The sequence below is a fragment of the Symsagittifera roscoffensis genome, chromosome 3, assembly GCF_963678635.1.
Source record: "Symsagittifera roscoffensis chromosome 3, txSymRosc1.1, whole genome shotgun sequence".
NCBI lineage: Eukaryota > Metazoa > Xenacoelomorpha > Acoela > Convolutidae > Symsagittifera > Symsagittifera roscoffensis.
Genome location: NC_087064.1, coordinates 80,181,204 through 80,204,918, shown reverse-complemented (window position 1 = coordinate 80,204,918; position 23,715 = coordinate 80,181,204). Strand labels below are relative to the sequence as shown.

Below are 23,715 nucleotides of genomic sequence, written 5' to 3'. Positions count from 1 at the left end.
AGTAGAAACTACTGAGTAATTGTACTGTTACTTAAGATAACCGTCCATTTCTGGCATTTCTACCGTTCCCCACAGGCGATTGTTTATATTCTTGTTCACGCGGTGTAACTGTCTTGGAAAATTGGTACGAACAAATTACCCAAGTACAAACACAGTGTTTCTTCGTTCACAACTTCGATTAGTCAATGATAACGCCGTAAAAATTATGTTTGTAGTTGGTGTGGTGGAACGGGGGGCGTTGAAAAGCCGCCAGTGTTTTTGCAGTAAACAGCAAAGAGTCGCCGAATTCTGGCGATACATTGCATAATGCTGGTTGGTTTCTTGTTCACACATTTTCTAGCGATTAATCAAATTTTCACTTGAATAAACTCCACTAAATTAGCGCACTGGATTGAGTTTGTTCAGCTCAAAATACAGTTTTGCAAAGTAAAAATTTGTTTAGTCGTGAAAAAATGCGTGAACAAAAAAACAATCCAGCGAATGAAATGCATCATCAGAATTCGGCGACTCCTTGCTGTCGACTGAAAAAAGAAAGGATATCTTGACTCAAATCGCGTTTTTTTTGGCGCGCGCTCCCCCTCAAAGTTAGTTTATATTGGCGCCAAAGGCGCCTTTAGAAAAATTTTAGGGTCGGTCGGCCAAAAATGGATTTCTGAAAAAGTATCAAAGGGGGGACCCTTTGGGTCGGCAGGTGGTCGAATCCCTGAGGGGGGGGGGGGGGCGTCCGCCCCCCCCTAAATCCGCCCCTGATCTTGAGCATGGATATCTCGAACAACAAAGAAATGAAATATGATTTGAAATGTTTGTTTTTGAAAACAAACTACCTGTATAGTGCTTTCGCTTGAGTGATCTCTTTTATTTTTGTTTTCAGAAACTTCATGCTCTGAGAGGTTTAAAAAGTCATCAACTGTAGCCAGTTTTGTACATAAAGCGCTATTTTAAGCATATTTGTACAAATTATAAGTTTCATTATGCGTCGTTTAATTAAAATATAATTTTAAAATACGCAAGATTGACTTTTGTACATACGGCGCAGTTTTTGAAACGCTTTGAACGGTGAGTCGTTGAAGGTGTGACAAGGCTGTGTATGATGGTGCGTCACAATTAACTGCATTACATCATATGATACCGATATGATGGTTTGTTCACGGGATGCTATTTATGTGGATGATCAGCAGCACCGTGGCAGTTTTGACGTCTGAAGTTAATCAAAATGGAAGACTAAATCGTTTAATCGATCTTGCCTATCTTCGTGCCTTTTCTTATCTTCTTCCCAGGTCTGTTTAATTACTTGTGTGACAGGTATTAAAGCTGAAGTTACTAATTGATACCAACTTAAAATCTCTAAGGAGTGCGTGAGAAAAAGAGAGTGAAGTAGTTGACATTTGCGTTACTTAACAATCTATGGAAATGAGAGGCGGCGAAAGAAGCAGTATTCCATCTTCCCACTCTATGGGCAGTTTTACACTTGGTAGAAAACTTACCATCCGGTCAGAACAGAAACACAACGTGCTCATTTTACAAGTAGTAGCGGAGACATCAGACTCTAAAACGTACCACGAGGTAAGTTTGAAATCCCTTTTCTCATTTTATAAATCTTATTGTGTCCATGTTATTATTGTGTCCAATACCATTATCATGGAAGCTGTTATCTGGAGGTTTTATTTTTGTGCTGCAGCCAATTAACTACAAAATATGGAATCCAGTTGAAATTGATTTTTGTTTCCTTTTAAATATCAAGAGAGTTGATATTGGAAAAAAGATCAATTTTCCAATTAAAGTTAACCCTTGCCATCATACCATAGAAAAGTTAGATATGCCTCAAATAGAATTGAAAATATCTCCCAGAGGGAGTAAAAAGTGCATTGGTATGCAATCTGCACCTGATTGGGGTAGTATAATTTGAAAGCTATGATTATTGGTTCAGGCGTGTATTGTATAGCTCAGGCGGATCAATTAGAGAACCAACCAGTCCCTACTTGGTTTATATTTATACCCAAAATACACATGTAATTGAATTTAGTTGACATGGCGGTGATAAATCTTCATTTATATTCCAGGTATCCGTTTACAATGGAATGAGAATCTTAGACGCAGTTGCGCACGTCGCTTTTCAACACAACATGGAGAAGTTTTCTTTATTTGACAACACAACTCAGAAGCCCATCACAAATTTGAACCAAAGCGCCGCACAGTACGTCCACTCGACTATTCTGCTGCGAGAGAAAACGAGAACTGAATCATTTAACAAACCGCCGGCGTCCACAGAACATTCGAGAGGTTTGAAGGAGGACTCAACACCCGAAGGAAGCTCAACGCAGTTTCAAGGTAAGTTCAGCGAAAGAATGTTTGCCTTACTATCTGAAAACTTTGAAGCTCTGACAACTGGAATTAGTAATTTATTTTCCTTTGAGAAACAATTAAATTTCAGGTGTTTCAAAAAACGTGTCATCCAGCTGCTCTAGTAGTGCTTCAATGTCGCTGGTTCGGTCCCAACTTGAGAAGGAGAAACGGTTTCTCAGCCACCTCGACACACTTTTGGGAGTATATTGCCCTATATTAGAGTAAGTTAAATAACTCCGATTTTATTCCACTTGCGAGACCATTGTGAACTAGAATTGTTTGCCCGTAAACAACATTCCCGGCCGGCTCGTTTTTTTTTCAGAATGTATGCAATTGAACATTTTTTTCTGGTAAAAATTGAATTGTCAGATTTTCGTTTGTCTGCTCAAGTTTTGTTGGCTTAGTTGTCACATCACAGATTTTGCTTCTGCTATAAGCCACTTTCATTGTAGTTGCAAGTGCAAGTGTTGTTCATTGGAGTTTCAGGGGGGATCATTTCCGGCTCAACTTGTGTCTGCTCAAAGATTGTCAGTTTAATTTCCGCTTTGTAACTTTTGTTCCGTTGCTAATTTAGTATTCAAATGTCTGGCATGTTTTCCTAGAATGAACTTTTATTGAGACATACGAAAGTTTAAATTTGGTAGACCTAGTTTTTTTTTCAACATTTTTCATTTCGCCTCTGGGTTACGATAACGGTTTGCAAGTGTGGTACAATTGTTATAATTGGGTCCCCGGAAAAGCAAGTATGAAAGATATGTTTCCGTGAAAAATTCGATAACAAAAGTAAAGGAGGCCGAAAATTTTGCTTCAGGGACCCATCAAAATTTAAGCGACCCAACTATAATTATCGTACCGCAAACTTAATCAAATCGCTAAGTTGCCACAACTCGGAAGAAATCTATGATAATTTTACTATAATTGAAGTTCGTTTCAGTGTTTTCAGGTTATGTTCAAGTAATTTCGTTCCAAGAAAAGCAATGAACACCGTCTTCTTAAAATTTTTTGAAATTTTGATTCTTCCAGGTGGCAATAATTTTTAAAACATGCCAGTTTGTTAATTGAGCTGTTATGAATCTTCAGCGTCAGAAAATGAATAGAATACCTATTGTTGTTACATTTTGATTTTTTTAAAAAGTTTATACGGTAATTACGGTAGTGAGTAATTTTTACGCTGTGATTCGGTCACATTTTTTTTGTGTCGCAAATGTTGCGAAGCTCTGCTTGGCCTCAGTGTTTGAGATTGCAATCTAAGTTCACCCACTCCTGCGTTGAAGGGGATGAAAGAAAAGTGTCTAGTATCTCGTATCAAAATCCTTGAGGGCTACATGCTTCAGTTAACTCGTTCAGTTCAAAAAATGACTTAAAGTTACTTGTAGGTTATAACAAGGGGTACTATAGCGGGTAGCTGTTAGCAGCTCCTTGACTTCAATGATTTACTTTTTCTTCTTATATAATTGCTTTCGTAATTTTTATAATAACTTGAATGCGCCCCTTGAATGGCACACGCGAGAAATATAAATCAATGATCGTTTCAGGCGGAATTCGGTATTTTCTGTCGACCAGTTGGAAATGTTCAGAAGTTGGCTGCTGAATCTACAGCACTTCGTCAAGCTCATGGCGCAAAAAGTTTGTATTTCAGATTGATGGTAGACTTTACATACCTCAGAAGTTGAATTTTAGTCAGTGTACAGTCTTTGGAAAACTGCCGACAAACTTAATCTCAATCCATATTTCACGAGGTTAAATTGAGTCATTATTACGCAATTGTGGAGCGGGCTCTGCAATATAGTTATATTCATTTATTTATTTCACTTTTTCAAGATAGCTAAGTTTGTAAATATTGTGGTTTCAGCTGGAATATCTTGCCCAATCGAGGAGCAGGGATAGCACCGCATCCGGGTTGAATGTGAATTCTGGAACCCTAAGTCGAAAACTAAACCCCCAAGCTAATGCTACCTCACCTGTGTCGAAAAAAGTTCCTCTAGTTAATGGGTTTCCAAGGTCAACGAGTGTGCCCAATAACCTGGTTATAACATCACCCAAACCATCACCGGAACACAAACGAGACTCACAACATTCGTCATCTAATTCTGGACGTTCGGGCGGCGTTCAAGCTTTTACCAAAATTGGGTTACAACAGCCAAATCATTCGGCACTGCTGTTGGGCGACTGTCTGAACAAGAATTTGTGGCATACTCTTTACTCCTACATATCAAATTTCGTAACTTATCAGAAACTGGTCAACAAAGCTTTACAGTGCAATACTTCATTCAGTAGCGAGTGTACAACAGCTAGAGGATCATCAAAACACAGTTTACTGTCGCTTATGTTTACTCCGGTAGGTTTCAAATCTTGATTAACTCAATTTTACCTAATGTGTCGGTCAAATTTATCTTATTAAGATAAGTGTTGTTTGAAAATTCGTTTTATTGATTAAAACTAAGTTGCAGCAGAAATTAAATTTTGATAAGGGTGGATATTTTCCTCTGTAATTTGTATTAGTTATTCTCGAAAGTCTTTAGTTTGATGTATCTCACTTTTATTTTTTTTGTAATGCACTTTTTATCATACTGCTCAAGCGGAGTGCGAAATATCATGGCCTAATTTGAGCTAGCACGTAGATAATTTGCAACATCTGACTGTTCCGTATTAACTTCTGAGAATTGAACAGGTGCAAAAACTGAAGGAATACAAGGTCTGGCTTGACGAAGAGCGAGGTCAGATGCCGGAAAATTCGCCAGAGTTTGATCGTGTGAATGAGCATGCAGAGGTTGTGTCCCGACTGCTGAATCATCATCAGAAATCGGCTGCGACTGGGAACCACACTGCAGTAAGTTGTGTTCCATAATGTTTCCAAGTTCAACGTTTTAAATGGATCTGCGTCGTTCGAATACACTGATACTATACACCGCCTGCCTGTAAGGCTATCTATTTTTAGCCGGATGAGTTCCTGTGACTCATTAGTCCAAAATAGCAACTTAGGCTCTAACTTATTTCCTTGGTGCGATAGATGAATCCGATGAGATATATTAGCTTGCAATAATTGAGCGGATATATTAGTTTTGCTCATCTCCAGAAGGCTAATGCTGTATAGAATTTTTGCTGTAATGGGGGTTTTTAAGTATAGTTTACCTTCTTAATATCTCAAAAAATGAAAAAAATTAAGCGAGCGCTCTTCTCTCGTTGCACAACCAGGGAGTGTACTCTGAATTTATTTATCCTTAATTAATAGTAGCGTATTTTATCCTTCATAACCTGAAGAGATGTTACCTCAAATTTTTTGAAAATAAATACTTTTCATTTTGCAAATTTTCTAATTTTTTGCTTTAAAAGGGGCTTTTATTTGGGTGTTTTTGCGCCTCGTTTTGGACTGATCAAAAATGTGTGAGATAGCATCCACTGAGGTATAACATTAAATTTATGCATGCAGATATTCAAAAACGTTCTTGAAATTCAAAGAGCCATGACTTGATATATTGTTTAATCAGAAATGTTCAAAAAAAACTAATAGTTGTTTTTGGATTCCTTGATCATTGTCAATTTCCCAACTGTCTGCAGGCTATTTTTTATTTTTGAGCTCTGTACAACAATACCTTTTACACGGTTCCATATGGCTTTTTGATAGCATGTGCTTTGACGTTCGAATATTAATAAATTAACACAGTGGATGCATTTTTAAGAGTAATGAACGTAATGAAGACTCTTATATAGGTCTTGCTGATTTTTTTTCAGGAAAAGTCGATTGATGCATTTACGAATATTGATGCATATATGAATGCACTTAGGTGTCTATGCACTTTTTAAGTTCATCTGCTGAATGTGACGCAAACAGCACTCTCCAAATACGAACATGGAAATTACGCGAAAAAACGTGAACGATTTCTAGTTTTGAAAGTGGAATTAAATTTTTAGATATCCAGCGGAATGAAAACTTTACCTATTGATCCAGTTTTCTCTAATTGGGTTCATTTTATCGAAAAAGCGCCAATCATAAATTGTTCTAGTAATTCAAAGAGCTTAAAGGGCATCTATTTTTTCTTTGAAATTCGAAATTTGAGATTTTTTCAAGAAAGTCAGAGTTTTTTTCATGTTTACTTGCGTTCATCACTCTTTTTCAATCTTCGATTGGCTATGTTTATTTCATCAAATGAACCGGAAAAAGCTATTTGTTTCAAACAGCAACAAAACAATGATAAAAACACGATTTCAGAAATTTTCTGACTCAATATATGTCGAAGTTTTTTGAAATGGATAATTTATACATAATATGGTTTTATGCTTTCCGATTTGTTTCATGGAAATTTAGAGTGGATGCCTTCAGTTTGTTATATTCCAATTTATGTATTGTAAAGTTGTGTTTATATGTAATTGGTGCCAATTTTGCTGCATTACATTGGCAGTTAATTAGCAATTGTAGCAGCTGTATTTGTGACTAGTGTTTGCCGATTGTTAAGCGTTCGTGGTCGCGAGGTCAGAGCCTGAGACTCGAAATCTTGAGGTCGCAGGTTCAAATCCGCTACTTAGCAAAGTTTAACTAGTTCGTGGCTAAGTTTTTACTAGTTCGTGGCTATTTTTTTATTTCTTTTTATGAAGCTGCTTTTTTGTCGTGATCTCGAAGGGGTTTGCGAAGCACAGCTTCGCCTCTGTGTCGAAGTTTACTTCCTTAGAAAATTTCTGTCATTTTAATAGGTTCTTCCCGGCATGTGGAAAATCATAAGGATTTTTTAGCTTAGCTGCATCCCTCTATTCTCAACTACCTCATTGTTTCTAGCAGAAAATACTTACAAATGAAAAGAAATACCGATACCTTATTTAAAAGACGAGAGCCAGTTGCTGTGCAAGTAGCACAAAATGTGCTAAACACGAAATAATTTCGTTATTTCAAATACAAAGAAAAAAATTGAGTTAAATTCTAAGTCCTTAATTTTGTTGAGGGAAAAATCCGACATACCAGCTGTTCAGCATTTTATGGAGAACTGCTATTGCGCCCCTGATAAAAGTTTACATGCAACATTTTTTGGATAGCACACTTCCTCGAGGTAGTAGAAATGCGTCGGAAAAATCACCTTGCGGCGTAATTCCTTCCCACGCCGAAAATAAAAACATTGGTGTTTCATGAGAAATACACTGAATGTCAAATATTTGGAGTGTTTAAATATATATAAGAGGTGATTTTTTTATATAGGCTCTGATAGTTTTTTTTGACGTGCTTGACTTCTAGTTTCAAAATTGTCCTTTAATTTTCTGAATTCTCAGCTGAATAAAAAAATTAATTTTGATCCAGTTTTCTCTAAATAGAATAAATTAGCGAAAAAGTGCGAATATAAGCGAATATAAAAACTATTTGAATTTTTAAACAATATTCCATTGGTATGCTGGCTATGTTTTTTAAATGAATTTCATGTAACAGATTAACTCTCGTGGCCTCTCAAAAATTGTGACATTTTCGAGAACATTGATTTCGACTTAAATATTGAACTGTTTTCGGGTTCTTTTTAGCGACCTTATTATACAACGTAATTGAAAAGTAAGATAAGATTTTCATATTAAGGGCCAATTTTTTGTGCAAAAAATAGATGACAACGGCTGATAAAAGATGTCAATTGTTTTTTGTTTCAGCTCATTTTTCAACAGAGCTTGAAAAGATGTTTTGCCTGTTGGTGCATTATTTTCATCCATGATTTGAGCCTGCTTACCATTGCGATAAGGAAGGGTATTGCAATCGGGTACTAGACTTTTTCCCGTAAATAACTTTTTTCACAGAATGGGCAATTTAGTAGGAATAGTAAATTTCAAGTCCTGCTCAATTTAAAAAAAAGTTCAAACTATCCCTTCTAGGTGGTGAATCGGTGAAATTTCGGGCATTCATTTTTTTTCCAATAAATATTTTGAAAAAATGTGATTTTTTTTTCGGATTCGTAGTTTCCGTCGGTTCATTTTCCGTTTTTTAAATGGCTTTTATATTATATGATACTAATATTTATCGTACTAATTTATGAAACATGTTTTTTTTGTTTCTAAATATGTTTATACTATAATTGAACGTTCTGTATTTCGTAATTTTACCAAATCTGATTTTGATTAATTTCGTGTTTTTTTGTAAGATTTTTTTTGATTACACGATTTCGGCTTATGTTGTATCAGCTCAGTCAACTTATTTTCGATGGGCCAAAAATTCCTGTTTGACAAAATACAAAATCATAAGTTATTATAAAAATGTAGGGGATTGGATTTTTTAGAGTAAGGAACGTAGTGAAGACTTTTATATAGGTCTTGGTGGCGATTGTTCAAAAAAAAATTTCAGGAAAGTCTTAAAATGCTCTTATAACTACTGATGTGCATTCATACGTATTGATGCATTTATGAATGCACTTAGGTATATATGCACTGTTTGAGTTCAATTGAAATTCATCTGCTGAAAGTGACGTAAATAGCACTCACCAAATACGAACGTGGAAACGGCGCAAAAAACGTGAACGGTTTCTAGTTTAGAAAGTGGAATTAACTTTTAGACTTCCACTGAAATGAAAAGTTTCCCTGTTGATCCAGTTTTCTCAAGCTGGGTTAATTTTATCAAAACAGCGACAACCTTCAAAGAGCTTAAAGGGCATCAATTTTTTTCTTTGAAATTCGAAAGTTTTAAAACTAAGTCAGAGTTTGTTTATGATTACTTGCATTCATTACTCATTTCCAATCTTCGATTGGCTTTGTTAATTTTTACTTTTTATGAGATACTTTCGATTTTTTTTGTGCAAAGTTTTCAGTTCGCTAGAAAATTACTCGTTCTTTTCTCAAAAATATCAATTGGAAGACTGGCAATTCCTCGTCTGCATAATCCCCTAGTGTCTTTTTACTTTACTCTCCTGCCTACAGCTTTCGAAAGAGTCTGTGCGAGGATAATTTAACCCATTTTTTTGGAGTTTCATTTTCTCAAAAACTACTGTCGCAAATGTTAGATTTGGGTTGAATGAATAATAGGGGTTGTTGGAAGCTTCCCTGTATAAGCGGCTACGCTCAGACACACAAAGTTATGACCCTCGGAATAGTAAAATATTTGAATTTTTGACCGTTTTTTGATTTTGACTTCTCGAAAACTACCAGCCCAAAGCGGAGATTTTGGTTTCAATCCAAATAACCAATTTTTAAAAAGCTTTTTTGCAAATGCGGTCGGCCTGATTTTATTTACACGAAAATATGGGCCTCGGAAAACAGATTTTTTAACCGTTTTTTGAAATTTTTGTTTTTCGCAAAACTACTTTGCCTAATATTAAGCTGAGTTCACTCGAGAAAACAGGTTTTAGAAGTTTTCTCTGCTCGAGTGTCCACGGCCTTCGATCTGAATGTCAATTTCTTGATTGTTTGACCGTTTTTTAGAATCTTTCTGACTTTTCTTAGTAACTGCCCTATCAAATCTGAGATGAAGGACTCAATCAACTGCTTTATTTTTTGTTTAAAAAAAGTTATGTCTTGAGACTAAAAATGTTAAAAGTTTTTAGTCTTAATTATTTCAGTAGAGAAACAACTCAAAGTCCAGTTTTTGAAATTACCCATTTCATTCCGCATCAGTAGAACAACTTTCAAAATTATCAAACAGCTTTTTCCCGCTTCAGCTGGGCCTCGAGTTATCTTTTATCGAGACATGCACTTTTTGGTTCATCTTGTTTTTTTTTCCATTATTTTTCTTTTTCGACTTATGTTTCTGTTGTATCGCATGAGGCACGAAGCTCTGCTTAGCCTCTGTGTACAAATTGCGTGAATTTTGTTTCGAATGTTTTCTCGATTTTTGTATTGGGGCTGAATTTCCTCAGAAATGACATTGCCTAAAATTTCTGAGTTTTTAGTTTAATAGCATGCCCTTTGATGTGTTTCTACCTTTGCATGTGATTTTCTTACAACAATTATCGCGGAATGTAAAAGAAAGCGTGTATTTTTCCGATCGACAGTTTTTAAACAAGCCAGCTAACGAGCGTAGTGTTTTATTGCGAATCAGTTTTTCCATTCCAACTCGCAAATAAAAGTGCTTATTTGGTGTCAATTTTGGCGTATTTTCAAGCATTGGCATTTTAACAGCATTTCTAGCTGCTCTGTGGTGGCTACTGTTAGTACAACTACAATTGATTGTGGCGCACATGGTAGGATGTGCGAACTTCCTATATTCGAGGTCAGAGGTTGGTTTCCGGCACACAGAAGTAGTTTTATTTCTTGAAATTCGACAATTATAAGGCGATATGTTTTTCCCTTTGAATTTCGAAAGTTGACGTTTTATAAAAAAAACAAGTCAATATTTTTTTTTGGTTAGCTTATTTTAAATTATACAGTTATTGTTTTAGTTTAAAATTGGTTTTTAATCTGCTCAGCTTCTGGTTTTTGTTATTTTTGTTTATTTGAGGAATCTGGTTTCTTGTCGTTCTTGTTTCAGGCAATAACCAAAATTATAAGGCAACGTGCTGTTTGGAGTGAGCCTATTTTGTTTGTTCTATTCTAGGTTTTTGCTTTGATCCTAATTAGAACAGCAGTTAATCTGAGTTTCTGTTCATCCTAATTTTTTTTAAAACTTCATCAAATTAAGACATCTTCACTTTTCGGGTTTTCGTCTGATGTTTTTCCTGGAAAGCGGCGAGGTCAATTTGAAAAAATATATATATTTTCTCAGAAATTGGTTTACGTTAGCTTGCTTTTTTTAAATTTATTTGAAATCAAATGGCCTTTTTTAACCTTTTTTTCAAATTTCTGTAATAATGCATTTCCTAAACATAGCCCAAAATCAAATTTTGATAAGTTTTCTTCTTACGCTTGCGATTAGCTAGCGTTATCAAATGGGAGTATAGACTTTTTTCGGATTCACAACTAGTTTAACAAAATCAGTTGAATGACTTATGAAGTTGCCATGCTGCTGACCTGCTCAGGTTCATGAAAATTCAAATTTAATTACCGGGTACTAGTTACTACTCGCTATATCTAGAACTCAAACTACTATGTATAATTATAGAGTTTTGATAATTTTCTACTGATGGTTTTTCGGCTTCTTAGTTGTCGACTTAAGCTCTGTCTGTTTAGTTTCCAAATTATGTAGCCTATTTTGCATTTGCTATTTATATAGCTATCGTTGATCCTATATGGGCGTTACATAAAATTCCTTCCTTCTTCAATTATAACAAAGTTCGAACTTCTGTTTGCTAATTTTTAGCGTCATTCTATAAATTGTATCGCAAGTAGTGCGACGCTCAGCTTCGCCTCTGAGTGTAAAACGATTTCTGGGGTAAATTTAGGTGATCATGACGCCAATTTTTTAAGCTTTGAAAGATCTTTTTTTTTCTTATTTTAAACTTTTCCAACCCCTATTGACCATTACTTATCTTTTTTGTTGCTATTATCGCCAAGGCCAAGAAATGAGATGCCAATCGTTGTCTGATATTAACAAAAAATCCCAGCACAAATTTTTGTTTACTTCCTCCAAACCGGAAAAATAACCGTTATTCGATTATTTTTTATTGAATAAAGTTTAGTCAGATGCTTCCTGCGATTCAGATTTCTTTTTTTTACCTTCTAGGCGGAGCTTGGTTGGTCAGTTTTGTTTCACTGGCTTCATTTTCTTAACCAATTTATTTTTACTTTTCTGCATTAATGTCATTAATGTGGACATGGACTGTCCCGTTTTTAATTCACTCTGTGAAGCAATCATTTCTTCTTTGAAGTCGCATCGTGACCCTAATTTGTCATTTCTTTTGACAATGCAGTGAATTGAATAGCTGATAATTCTTTCTCTACTTGACAGTGCTCATTCCGATTGCTTTGTTTTCAACTTCATCTCTTTCTCAGGGCTTTGTCTAGTAATTTGAAAGCTCTGCATGAATTCCATTCGGGCGTTTGGTAGTTATCATAAAGCCTAGTTGCTTGGTTGAGCTGAAATTCAACTATTTCTCATATTGATTGAGATAGTGGCCTAGATTAAAATGCAATCGACATAAATTGCCTCTTTGCCAATGGGAGGAAGGAGTGAAACGACATTAAGGGAGCATCGAAGCATTATTGCCCCTGACTCAAAATCAACCTATTAATGGGGTCCCTGGCTCACTTACGGTTTGTTTCGTTCATATTTAATCCTTATCTGATGCGATCAAACTGAAACCATCAAACACTATTTGTTCGCTCAATGTTCCACTAATTTTGGTGCGAGATTAATAATAAGTTATATAACGCTTGCCATTGTCATAATACAACAAAACAGAACCGGGCCTGTGTAATTTGGTCACAATCATTCGCATTACCGTTATTATTCAATCTTTCATTGTAACTCAACAAGCAGCCAACGATTTTTATGTTTTTTGCTTTCGAACTACCAAAATTGCCCAATTAACACAGAAAAAGATAGTTTGTTTTTATCAATCGACATATGCAGTTGTTTTTGGGAAAAATTGCAAGTTTATTTAGATTGAGGACAAAGACAATGGCCACCGTAATTTGAAACCGCGATCGATTCCGGTGCAATCCCAGTCACAACTAGCCCAGGATCGACAAACAGAACCGCCAAAAGTTGCCCAAAGAGTGATCAGGAGGCAATCTAAAAGTGTGAACATAGAACATTCTTCTTTGACAAATGCACCAGGAACCTTGGAGGTAAAATTTTGACAAGTTTTAACGAGCGTTCACCGACCAATTAAATCTTGTCTCTATTAAGTTCGCACTCTTGTTTTCCTTCCTTCAAGTCCTTTGATTGAACCTTGTTTTCATTTCCACGGGGTAGTTTTGGAAAGCTTAACAGATAAATTCTGACTTGAGCAACACGTGATTGGTCGTAGCGTTTCATTGCCAAGTACTGCTATGTGGTACGTAGGTGAAGGGGAGTTGAACATACTGTTTTCAGTTTAAGTGGTTCCCTTAAATTAGACGCACTTCAATCATACTGCGTTTCCTCAATTATATACAGGTTTTTGCTTACTGGGCCGTTAAATAAATTGAGCCCTTATTGTCATATTTACCATAAATTTCCAATTGTCTATTTTCATTTTGCCTTTGTTTAATATTTATCTATCAATGGCGCTCATGAAAATAGACTATCTGCTGGAACTCGCTTTATTTCAGACCGATTCTCCTCAGGACAATGTGTTACAAAGTGGCACAGATACGAATGAGTTTCAAAGAGTCTCGCGAGTCGTCGGCAGAGACGAGAACCCTCTGAGGAACCCCCAGAGTGCAAGTGCGGCACCTCGTAGGAATCTGAGAAAGCGCGCGCTTAATAAAAAGAATCGACCGAAGAGTCTCTCGGATTTGAGTGATATCACACATAATAAAATGTTGGCTGTTGGGACTCCCGAAATGGTCGATGATCCTGCAGATTCCCAGTTTTACAGCGGCGGTAGTTACGTAATGGACGCACCGATTAAACTTGTCCATAAGAACACAATCACAGATTGCTACCTGTATTTGTACAATTACAAAATGGTCATCGCAAAAATCTTGTAAGTTTTTATTCTCCATACCATCACAACATAATGATTAATCTTTGAGCATACCTGGTTGATTTTTGTTAACCTGAATAGATTTTGGAACCAGTTAACCTGAAAAGTTCTCATGAAAATTGCTCATTTTTGTTATTGCAAAAGTGGATTCAACGTAATTGATTTAGCTTTAAATTTTAGCCAGTCTTTAAAAGCTAATGAACGAAATGAAGACTCTTGTATAAACCGATTTGATTTTTGTTTCAGGATAAGTTTTAAAGTTTGATTAAGTTCCAATTTTACTTTTGGCGATTTGACTTTGATTTCTTTTTTTAGTTGAATTCAATGTGATTTGCTGAAAGGCTAGTTGTTTTTAATCAGGCTAGTTTTTTATGTGTTGATCATACAATGTTACATAGGTCGTTGGATTTTGTCGAATTAACTTTTTAGATATCCCAGCGGAATAATAAACTAATTGTAGACCTATATTGTCTAATTGGATTTGTTTTATGAAAAAAATTACTATCATGAAAGGTTTCTGAAATTCGCAGAGCTTTATCTTTTTTGTTAGAGTTTGTTTTTTTAAGAGTCAATGAACGCAGTTTAGACTCTTATATAGGTGGTGATGATCGATTTTTTTACCGTTTTTTTCGCAGGAAAAGTCTTAAGTTTGTTCAGGCTCAAATTCTCGTACTATTTCGTAGTTTGCTTTTTTTTCTTTTAAAGTTCAGTTAATTTCCTTTTTTTCTTCGTAAAGTTCAGTTAAAAGGAAGGCAAACTCCATTATTGAACTGCAAAAGCGTAAAGGTCACGAAAAACGTGATTGACTTCTGGTTTAGACAGCGGAAATTAATTTTCAGATAGATTTTCCACCGAAGTAAAAAAATTTATCTATTGATCTAGTTGTCTCACATTGGGTCAATTTTATCAAAAAAAGTCCCAAACAAAAATTGTTTTTGAAATTCAACGAGCTTGAAGCACATCTATTTCTTCTTTGAAATTCGAAAGTTGAGTTTAAAAAAAAAACTTCGGTATGTTTTTTCTTGTTTAATTGCGTTCAATGACTTTTCCAACTGTCTGTTGGCTAAGTTTTCGTGCTTTGATTATTTGACGTTTCTTCAATTGCTTCTTGGCTCTGATTAACAGCTTAGGATGGTTGCATTTAACTTGCCTTGCAATCGAAATTAATTTTGCAAGAACATGTTAGTTGTGTTAATGCTTCTTTTCTTGAAATTGTTGATTTCAACTCTGTTGTCTTTATTCGATGCGAAGTGCAGCTTCGCATCTGTGTACCATATGATTACGCAAGTGTAGATTGTTTTACATCACCAAGCCACTATTGCTAGAAACGTAATGCGACATCTCGCAACAATGAAACTCACAATAAAAGACATCACGCGTTAATAGACATCTCGAAATATACTTACGGCCGCAGTCGCTTACGTATTGTGAGCTTGCCAACAGAGGGTAGGACTAACGGAGCCGGTTACTGCCGCGACGCGCTTGTAAAGTGCGTACCGGCAACATAAAGCCGGGAATCTTAAGTTTTAAATTAATTTTCAACCATTGAGACTTGTCACTTTCATTGAGTTTTGCAATTTTTTTATGCGAGTTGTCGCGGTACCTTCAAGAAATTTGTGCAGCTTTTTTCTAGCACAGTTTCTGTTTGCCGTTTTAAACAGCATGAGTTAAATCAAAACAATTAAAACTCAATCATTAAATGTCTTTTTTAGTGCTATTTTGCTTGAAATCGTTTTCCTTAGATGCTGATTTAGCAGTTATCTTCACCAAGCTTTATATGTTTTTTTTACACTTGCGAATTTTAGTGAGCGTACTGTAGTAGTACGACTCTTCTTTTTGTCTAACCTTAAGTTGCAAATATTGGTGGCCTTTGGTGTTAAGGTTTTTTGATAGTTAACAATTTATGCATTTTTAAATCATCAAATGAATCAAAAAAGCTATATATTTCAAACAACCTAATGATAAAAACCTGATTTCAGAAATTTTCCAACACAATATAAATCGTAATTTTTTGAAATGCATTTGTTATAGAATGTGGCTTGTTGCTTTAGAGTTTATTAGATTCAAAGTTAACGTGGATGCATTCAGTTTTGTTATATTCCAAATTATCATGCAAAATTATTCCAAATTATCATGCAAAATTGTGTCTTTTCGTATTTGCTGACACTTTGGCTGCATCGCATTAGTAATTTATTAGCATATGTAGCTGCTTTATTTCTGACTAATATTTGCTGATTGCTAAGCGTTTTTGGTCGAGAGGGCAGGGAGTGAGGTTCTAAATCTCGAGGTTGTCGTTTCTAATTCGATACGTATTAAAGTTTTACTAATTCGAAGCTTACTTGTATTTTTTTGATTTCACTTTATAAAGCTGTTTTTTTTCGTGTTCTTTCTAGTGTTTGCGAGGCGCAGCTTCGCCTCTGTGTTTACGTTTGCGATTAGTGAGAGCATTGTAACAGGGTATTTGACATATTCTCCATAAACATCTTCGCGGAAATTGAAAATGCTCTATTGATGTTGTGGCAAAGAATAGAGCTGCTTGAATTAAAAAAGAGCTTTAGCTTGAAGTATTTTTTTTCCGAAACTTCAAAATTAAAGGTTGTTCATTGACTTTTCCATTTCTCTGAATTTCATGACCTTTTTCCAACTGCCTGTAGACACTCTTAATTTTAAAAAGGCTTTATCAGGAAGTATTTTTCTACAAAATTCGAAAGTTGAAATTTGTGCAGTAGAAGTCCATTGTTTTTTTTTCTGTTTTTTTCTTGTTTTAATTTACGAATTCAGTTTTTTTGTTGACAACCTCATATATGAAAACATGTTCATAAATATAAAGCAAACGCAGTTAGAATTACAACTGTGTCCAATATATTTTGTCTAGTGCTATATGTTGTGCTTCCAATTCTGTAATCATACTTTTTGCAAAATAAACATTTGGCGGATAAAAAATAGGCATAGGTTTCGATTAACTTTTTCGGTTAAGGTACCACAAGCTAACTTGGATATCCAATAGAGAACTTCTTCATGAATCTGGTTGAAATTCTTTGCTTAGTTTCCGAACCTTTTCCATCTCTTTGTTGATTTTATTTGATAACAAAATATACTATTATGTGCGATTTTTGATTTTGTGCTTAATTTTCAACCAGAATTTAAATAAGATTTCAGTTAATTATTTGAAAATTGATTGTTTTGTGTTTTTTTTTTTTAGTTTTCCGTATATATTTTTTGATACAACTATATTTTGAATTTTTCGATCAGTTTCTTATTTTTTGTATCACTTGTTTTACGAAGCTCTGTTTCGCCTTTGTGCTCTAAATCACAGCTTGTTGGATTTGCCATCGTTCACTACAGTCGTCGTTGTCGTTCCACCTCATTTTTTGTCAGCTTTCATTCTAATTTGATTTTCTGATTTAATGCTTATTTTAAACGGTCTTAAAAGCCATCTGGTTGATTGTTCCAAGTGCTTTTGTTTATTTTCTTTCAAAAATTATTCAGAACTGTGAACTTTCTAATATTGATTATCTTTTATCTGTTTGTACTCAGCACTATTTAATTGTCGGGTCTACCCCGCAACCCAAATCGACTGCTTTATAGATCCCAGCCCCCCTAGAATACTGAACGATTGGACTCCGCCGGAAACTGTTTTTCAACGCTCGTCTCTGTCGTCTGGAATTTAATAACATTTTTTGCAAATTTTAATGTTCCAGACAATTTTTGGCTTAGTTTAACCATTACATTTTTCAGAATTGTTCCAAAGTTGCGGGACCACCCTGATATTTTCAAACCCCATTTTTTTTCGAAAAGTGACCGAGCCCCTGGTAATTTTCGACCACCACGAATTACGTACTGAAGAGTAATAGCTTGGACCGTCTTGTTATGCGTGCTGATGATAAGAATGCGGCAATTATATTTCACCGCGAGACAGGGGCGGTTTTTTTGATGAGGGGGTGTTCTATCCAACGCCGACCCAAGGGGCCTCCTTTGGTGCTATTTTAGGACATCCAGCGGCGCAGAAAATTTGGACAAAATGGGGTCTTTATAATGATTTGGTGGGAAAGCTCAGAAAATTAATTTGATCGACCTAAAAAAACAGGTCGACAAAATTTCGAATTTTTTTTTGAAAATTCCACCCCTCGCGAAAATCCTCGATCTGCCCTGGCGCGAGTTAACCGTTGCAACAACTTCAATGCAAACCAATCTAGTTACGTGGCAAACATTGATTCACATGCATTATACCACTCGAGATTCATTTAAGTAGATTGGAGCAACCGTCCGCTTTTGCCAATGCCGCCTTTGAAACCAAAGTTTATTATTCTAATTGCGCATTCCAATTGGCACACATGCTATTCGCCTGTCTTTTTTTACCTGTCTCACAATACCGACTCAGGTAATCTTGTGGTGAATAAAGCAGTTGGCTCATATTGCATGTTTCACAGAAATACGCAGGATGTCGCGGGTGGGGGTGAGAAACTGCTAAAAGTTGAGCACGAAGTCCCTGTCTCTGATGTTTGGATAGCAGCTGCTCCCACCTCCTACTCTGGGTCCAAAAATTTGGTCGATGACACGACCGATCTCTCAATTCTGATTGGCTGGCCAATTATCAACGTCAAATTCATTTTCAAAAGCCAAAACTGGAAAGAGGATTTTCTGGATAACTTTTTCAAGTGCTACGAAGACGCAATGCGAAGTGACTTGAAGTTTCTAAGGGTTCCGAATCACTGGAATGAAATGGATGTCTATCAGTACCTTCCATTGATAGTCCACAATGAGTTTACCTCTAAACTGGGACCCAGTTCAAACTCTCCTGTGGATTCGAATGCTTCTGGCGGCTCTGGCAATCAAAACCAGAATATGACATATAGTCCGGTGGTGTCGGAAATACACGTTGGCATCTCTACCAGAGTAGACGAAGTGATTGATGATACGTGCCAGTTTTCAAGCCATGTTCCCTGCTGTGCTTGGGTCAGATTCGGCAAGAAAGATTCCGATTGTTATCTCTCTTTGCACGGTTAGAGCGCAATTTGTCCATTTATTTTAAAAAATTGTGCAGGTAGAGATTTTTTGAAGGTAGAGAACTTTCCGATTTGCGATAAGTACAAAATAAGTTTAGATTTTGCTTTTCTTACCGAGATAAATGCAATCTGAAATTTCTTGAGGAAGATCATATCGCTTTTAGCTTCTAAGGTCAGAAACGCTTCTTATTCAGATTGTGTTCGTTTCACTTCTTACAGAAAACAATAATGGTTCAACAAAAATGAAAAACTTATTCAAAAATCGTCGCCCCACAAGGGACGCAAAACCTTTATCGCTGGATTTAAAATCCAAACGCTCCAAGTGTTTTAAGGAAATTGAGTGTTTATTGCATGTTTAAGGTTTCGAGCGTCTATATCCAATTATCCGTCACTGCTTTGAACACTATTCGTCATATGCTAAAAGGAAGTCGCACGCATTCTCACCTTGTCATCTCTACATCACCAAATATGGAAAACATCCCACAGATCACCCGAAAAGTAAAGGTTAGTAACTGAGCGTCGCCTTCTTTACTGATTAGAACGATTTGGGGAGAGGTCGTCCTGAATTATGAAATTTTCGCATAGTTCAACCAAAAATCAAAAGTTTGGCCAAAGATTTGAGTAGCTGTTAACCAGGTGTTCATCAGTGGTGCATCTTAATGAGCTGAATTGCTTGTTTTTAGCCCTTCTATCCTGGATAAATAGGTCAAAGTTTTTCTCCATAATTGCGTGTTATTCATTTTAGACAAACCATCATCTCGCAAGATTTCGATGTCTGCTCTGATCCCGGGAAGCGTCTCAATGAGCAAGCGGAAAAACTCTCATGGACTGCACCTGTATCAGCCGAATGACAACAACAACAACTCTGCTTCAGCTGGAGTGGATGTGGCTGACCTGGGTGTAAATACTTTAGCAATATTTGGAAGACCTCTGACTGAGATCTGCGTCAATACGTACCCACCCGTTGCCATCAGAGTAAGTCAATAATGGCAAATGACATCAAACTTTAAGATAGTTTCGATCGGTTTTTCCAATACTTGCCTTTAAGATTAAATCGAAACTGAGATGGACGTTTTATCTATTATTATTGAAGATGATAATAGATCCACTATTTCAGGAAATTGATCTCAATAACAAACATTTAAGAGCAAGATTTTATTAAATTCACTAACAGAAAGAACGGTTCATCTGTTTTGAGCTGTTTCTTATAGTAAAGTTTTGTTTAGGAGCTGCTCTATGCCATTTACATCAAGTGTCCGTCTGTACAAGGCGTGTTTAGAACACCCTGTTCCAACTTGAAGAAATCGGAGTTCAAAGGTCAGCTAGATTTGGGAGATCTGCCTGAAGATTGGCTCTCGGCTGAATTAGCTCCATATCTCCTGTGTGACACTCTGAAGGATTTCCTGCAGAATCTTCCTGGAGGTGTATTCGGTCATCCGACTAAGGAGTTGCTCAAAGTATATGCGAAAGGGTTTCTTTCCCTAAAAGAGTAAGTAATTTTAACTTTTACTTTTTAGTCTGTGATTCTGTATAAGTAATACTATGTCACAATATATCCCGAAATAATGTTACCTTCATAACTTGACGTCAAATTGTTAAAGAAAGTCGAATGTATTTTTTTAAAATAGTGTCAATACTGCTCAGGTGTGTCTTATCTGACTAATTTTGATTGCAGAACCCTTCTGAACATCCCAGTGGTGAATTATCAACTGCTCATCCGTGTCATCTTCGTCCTCTCAGAGGTCATCAGGGGTCAGATGGTGCTGGAGACAGAGAGGAGACTTAGTGTGGAGAGTCTCGCCATCTGCATTGCGCCCTCCATGTTCAAAGATGCCAGTCAGGAGATGATTCATCCGTCGAAGTCGAGTGTTAGTTAAAAACAAACACAGATTCAATAAGGCGCAAAGCTTCCTTTAAGCTGGTTCTCAAAATGAAATAATTCATTGTGATAACCTGTTATTTTTCAAAATGCATGCAGCAGTCAGTATTTATCCTAATATAATAAAAAATCTATATTTCATGATTGTTTTTTTTGTTATGGAATAAAGTTTTCCCAGTGCCTCTAGACTTCTTATTATTAGGAGGGAGAAGAATTTAAAAAGTCCTGGTCGTATAAAAAGATTTGAGTTTTTCAAGTTCTGGTCGTTGCTGATTCCCGCAAACTGTAAAATTGTACGGTCATTTTTTAAGTTTAACTCAGCTTTTGGTAACGCAACCAGATGGTGTTTCATATTTTCAAAAAGGTGATTGCTTTAGACAAAAAATCCAGCAGACGTGAAGAAACTACTGACACTGATCATTGAAAACGAAGAAGCCCTCTTCTCTGACTTCTGGGGAATGATCAAAGATGAGTTTGACAGAGCGGCCGCTCAGAGTAAGTAGATTTGGCATTCATTTATTAGGCTACGCAAATTAACATATCCTTTGTTTCATTTTGAGTGTAGTATCTCGCTCTCGTTTAGAGGTTGAAGAACTTATCTAAAACAAACATGAAAATTTTATGAAAATAAATTTTGAAATGCAGTTTTCTTCTGATGCAGTATTCTCAAATTTGTTTTATTGTATCGAAAGAGTCAATTAAATTTTTTTTGGAAAGCGATTCTTTTTGAGGCGGTAATTTAATGTCAATGAACCTAGTGAAGACTCTGATATACGTCTTTTTGTTTGGTGAGTTTTTGTCAGGAAAAGTTTCAAATGCTCTAATGACAACAGATATGCTTTCATACATATTAACGCATTTATGAATGCACTTAGGTATATATTCACTTTTTGAGTTCAATTCAAATTTATCGGCTAAAAGTAAGTAAATTGCCCTCTCCAAATACGAAAGTAGAAATGGCGCAAAAAAAACGAAAAACGTGATCGATTTTTAGTTTCGAAAGTGTATTATAATTTCTCAGCGGAATAAAAACTTTATCTATTGATCCAGTTTTCTTAAATTGGGTTAATTTCATCAAAAAGGTATCAATCACAAGCTGTCCTTGAAATTCAAAGAGAAGTTTTTGAAGTTCAAATGTTTATTTCAGTGGTTTGTCTTTTGTGTTTTTTTTTTAAAAATTAAAGTTCACTTGGTCTTTTCGGTTATACCCCTCCCCCCACCTAAATTCGAAAAAAGAAAATTTGGTTGATTTCACTGCAAAACAAGATAGAAATCGAGAGCCTTAAATCAAGTCCGAAACCTAAAAATTGGTAATTAAACGGCGATTAAGAACGCATTTGGACTTGTGTGTGTGTGAAATTTATAGAGAAAGCGGCCAAAAAAACTGGAAAAGTATCTAAATTAGATAAAGATTTCTTCGTACTGGCCTGCGCCAGATTGGTAGCCAGCATTTCTTAATAATATTTGTCCATCTTGCAACAAAAATTTGATTTCAGCTTGTCATTTAGGGGGGATGATGATCCGACTTAAATTACCAAATGGAAGGCAAATTAAGCTTATCAATATCAAAGGTACGAAAAAGTGTTATCTTAAATGTACAAAGTTAGCGCTCGGGGACTTCCAAAAGAGTTAATAAGGTTATTTCACAACTTACGAGGGAATTTGAACTGATACTTGTTATGCAATTTGTGATCCAACAAAACAATTCGGAAAAGTACTGAAGGTAAAACGAAATTGTAGGTTCGAATTTTGGAGAAGAATTGTGGAAAAAAATTCTGAGTGACGTGTGCCGTTAACAATTTTTGTCACAAGATAACCCGGTTTGGGAAAAGCGAGCTTATTGTTGAAGGAAGGCCTCTTTTTATTACTCCTTTTTTGTTCTGTTTTCACGAATAACACTTTGTTTTAGTTAAAGCCCGACATGACTCGTTGACAATTGATCTTGAAAATGAAGCAGAATCACCTCTATTGGATGCCGATACAGATATCAACCAATGTGCAAATACGTCTCCAAAGCGGTCTTCCTTTATAGCGAGAAGGAAAAACGCCCATAGTCTCCCACCCGAGTTCGGGTTGTTGTCCGACAAAAAAGAAACAATGATTGGTCAAATTGGACCTGATACGTCGGGTAGCAGTAGTAGCACTACTAACCCAGCCACATCCCCATCAGGAAGGAGTTTTGACTCTGGTATTGGGACAACAGCTCATGATGTGATGTACAACGAAAATACCCCGCCAGTGCAGCTTAATAACAACAGCGTCAACTATTCGAGAGGCCGTGATCCTAACAAAGTTTGTACTCGTTTGTAATCTCAAGTTTTTGTATCTATCTAAAATTTTGAATTGAAAAGAAAAAAGGTTTGTTCGAATAGCTATATAGTTGGCTTGGAGTAAACTTAAATTGTTTGTACGGGAAAATAAGAACTTGCTGTTAATTTAAATTTTCTATCTGTAACTTTCGATTGTTTAGTTTCCTGAAAATCAATACAAATACAGCAACCCGACAGTGAGGCCAAAACTGCCCGCTCGAAAATCCTCCTTTTTAGACGAGAACAGGCGACGAGAGCTGGAGTCGTTCGCCAATATCAAGAGCTCTCAATTGACAGTCCCGGTTGTCCAAGTGCAAGGCAGCTTTTTGTACAATTCTTCCGTCGAGAAGCGCAATAACTCAAGAGCTATAACCAGATCAAGGCATGTAAATAGCCTACCGCCTCAGAATCGGGATTTAGCCCCCAGTCAGCGAAACTCAAAAACCTCGAAAAACCTTTTCCAAGGTAACGCAGTTTTATATCAAGTTTTTGATTCAGAAGATGATAAGTCACTTGACTTTGTATGATATAATGTGACTTTGGAAATTTAATAATTTTTTCATTTGTAATTTTAGTTACGTAAAATCTACCGTTTTGTAGTTCAGATCAGATCGAATAAATTTTAAATCAAAAGTTTTGCCGACCTATTCAGAACGAAAAGAGAGAAATCTGAAATCGTGCAATTCAAAAAGTATCATTTTGCTTTTTGAACTGCTGGT

At 36.0% G+C, this 23,715-nt stretch overlaps 2 protein-coding genes across 5 annotated transcripts in view; one reads left to right on the top strand and one right to left on the bottom strand.

The window, feature by feature from the left end:
• LOC134841257 (metal cation symporter ZIP14-like) overlaps window positions 1-23,715 on the bottom strand; it is a 379,452-nt gene that overhangs the window by 142,372 nt on the left and 213,365 nt on the right. The gene's annotated exons all lie outside the window — the stretch shown is intronic.
• On the top strand, window positions 876-23,629 carry LOC134841494 (uncharacterized). Of its 2 annotated transcripts, none has more exons than XM_063857519.1 (16): window positions 876-1,563; window positions 2,061-2,328; window positions 2,432-2,564; window positions 3,879-3,969; window positions 4,196-4,681; window positions 5,015-5,173; window positions 12,775-12,960; window positions 13,426-13,802; window positions 18,233-18,804; window positions 19,169-19,312; window positions 19,554-19,783; window positions 20,035-20,297; window positions 20,484-20,676; window positions 21,065-21,182; window positions 22,597-22,979; window positions 23,158-23,629. In XM_063857519.1, exons 1-16 carry the CDS (start codon window positions 1,405-1,407, stop codon window positions 23,521-23,523), a joined length of 4,128 nt encoding a protein of 1,375 aa, XP_063713589.1. In that variant the 5' UTR covers window positions 876-1,404; the 3' UTR covers window positions 23,524-23,629. The 2 variants fall into 2 exon arrangements, with proteins under 2 accessions (XP_063713589.1, XP_063713590.1); XM_063857520.1 differs by having other exon boundaries at window positions 23,234-23,415.

What these genes read in the sequence shown, in the direction of transcription:
- LOC134841494 (XM_063857519.1), top strand. Translation starts at nt 1,405, where the DNA reads ATGGAAATGAGAGGCGGCGAAAGAAGCAGTATTCCATCTTCCCACTCT. An exon ending in ACCCACCCGTTGCCATCAGA is followed by an intron (nt 19,784 to 20,034) that starts GTAAGTCAATAA and finishes AGTTTTGTTTAG; the next exon opens with GAGCTGCTCTATGCCATTTA. An exon ending in GAGGCCGTGATCCTAACAAA is followed by an intron (nt 22,980 to 23,157) that starts GTTTGTACTCGT and finishes TCGATTGTTTAG; the next exon opens with TTTCCTGAAAATCAATACAA.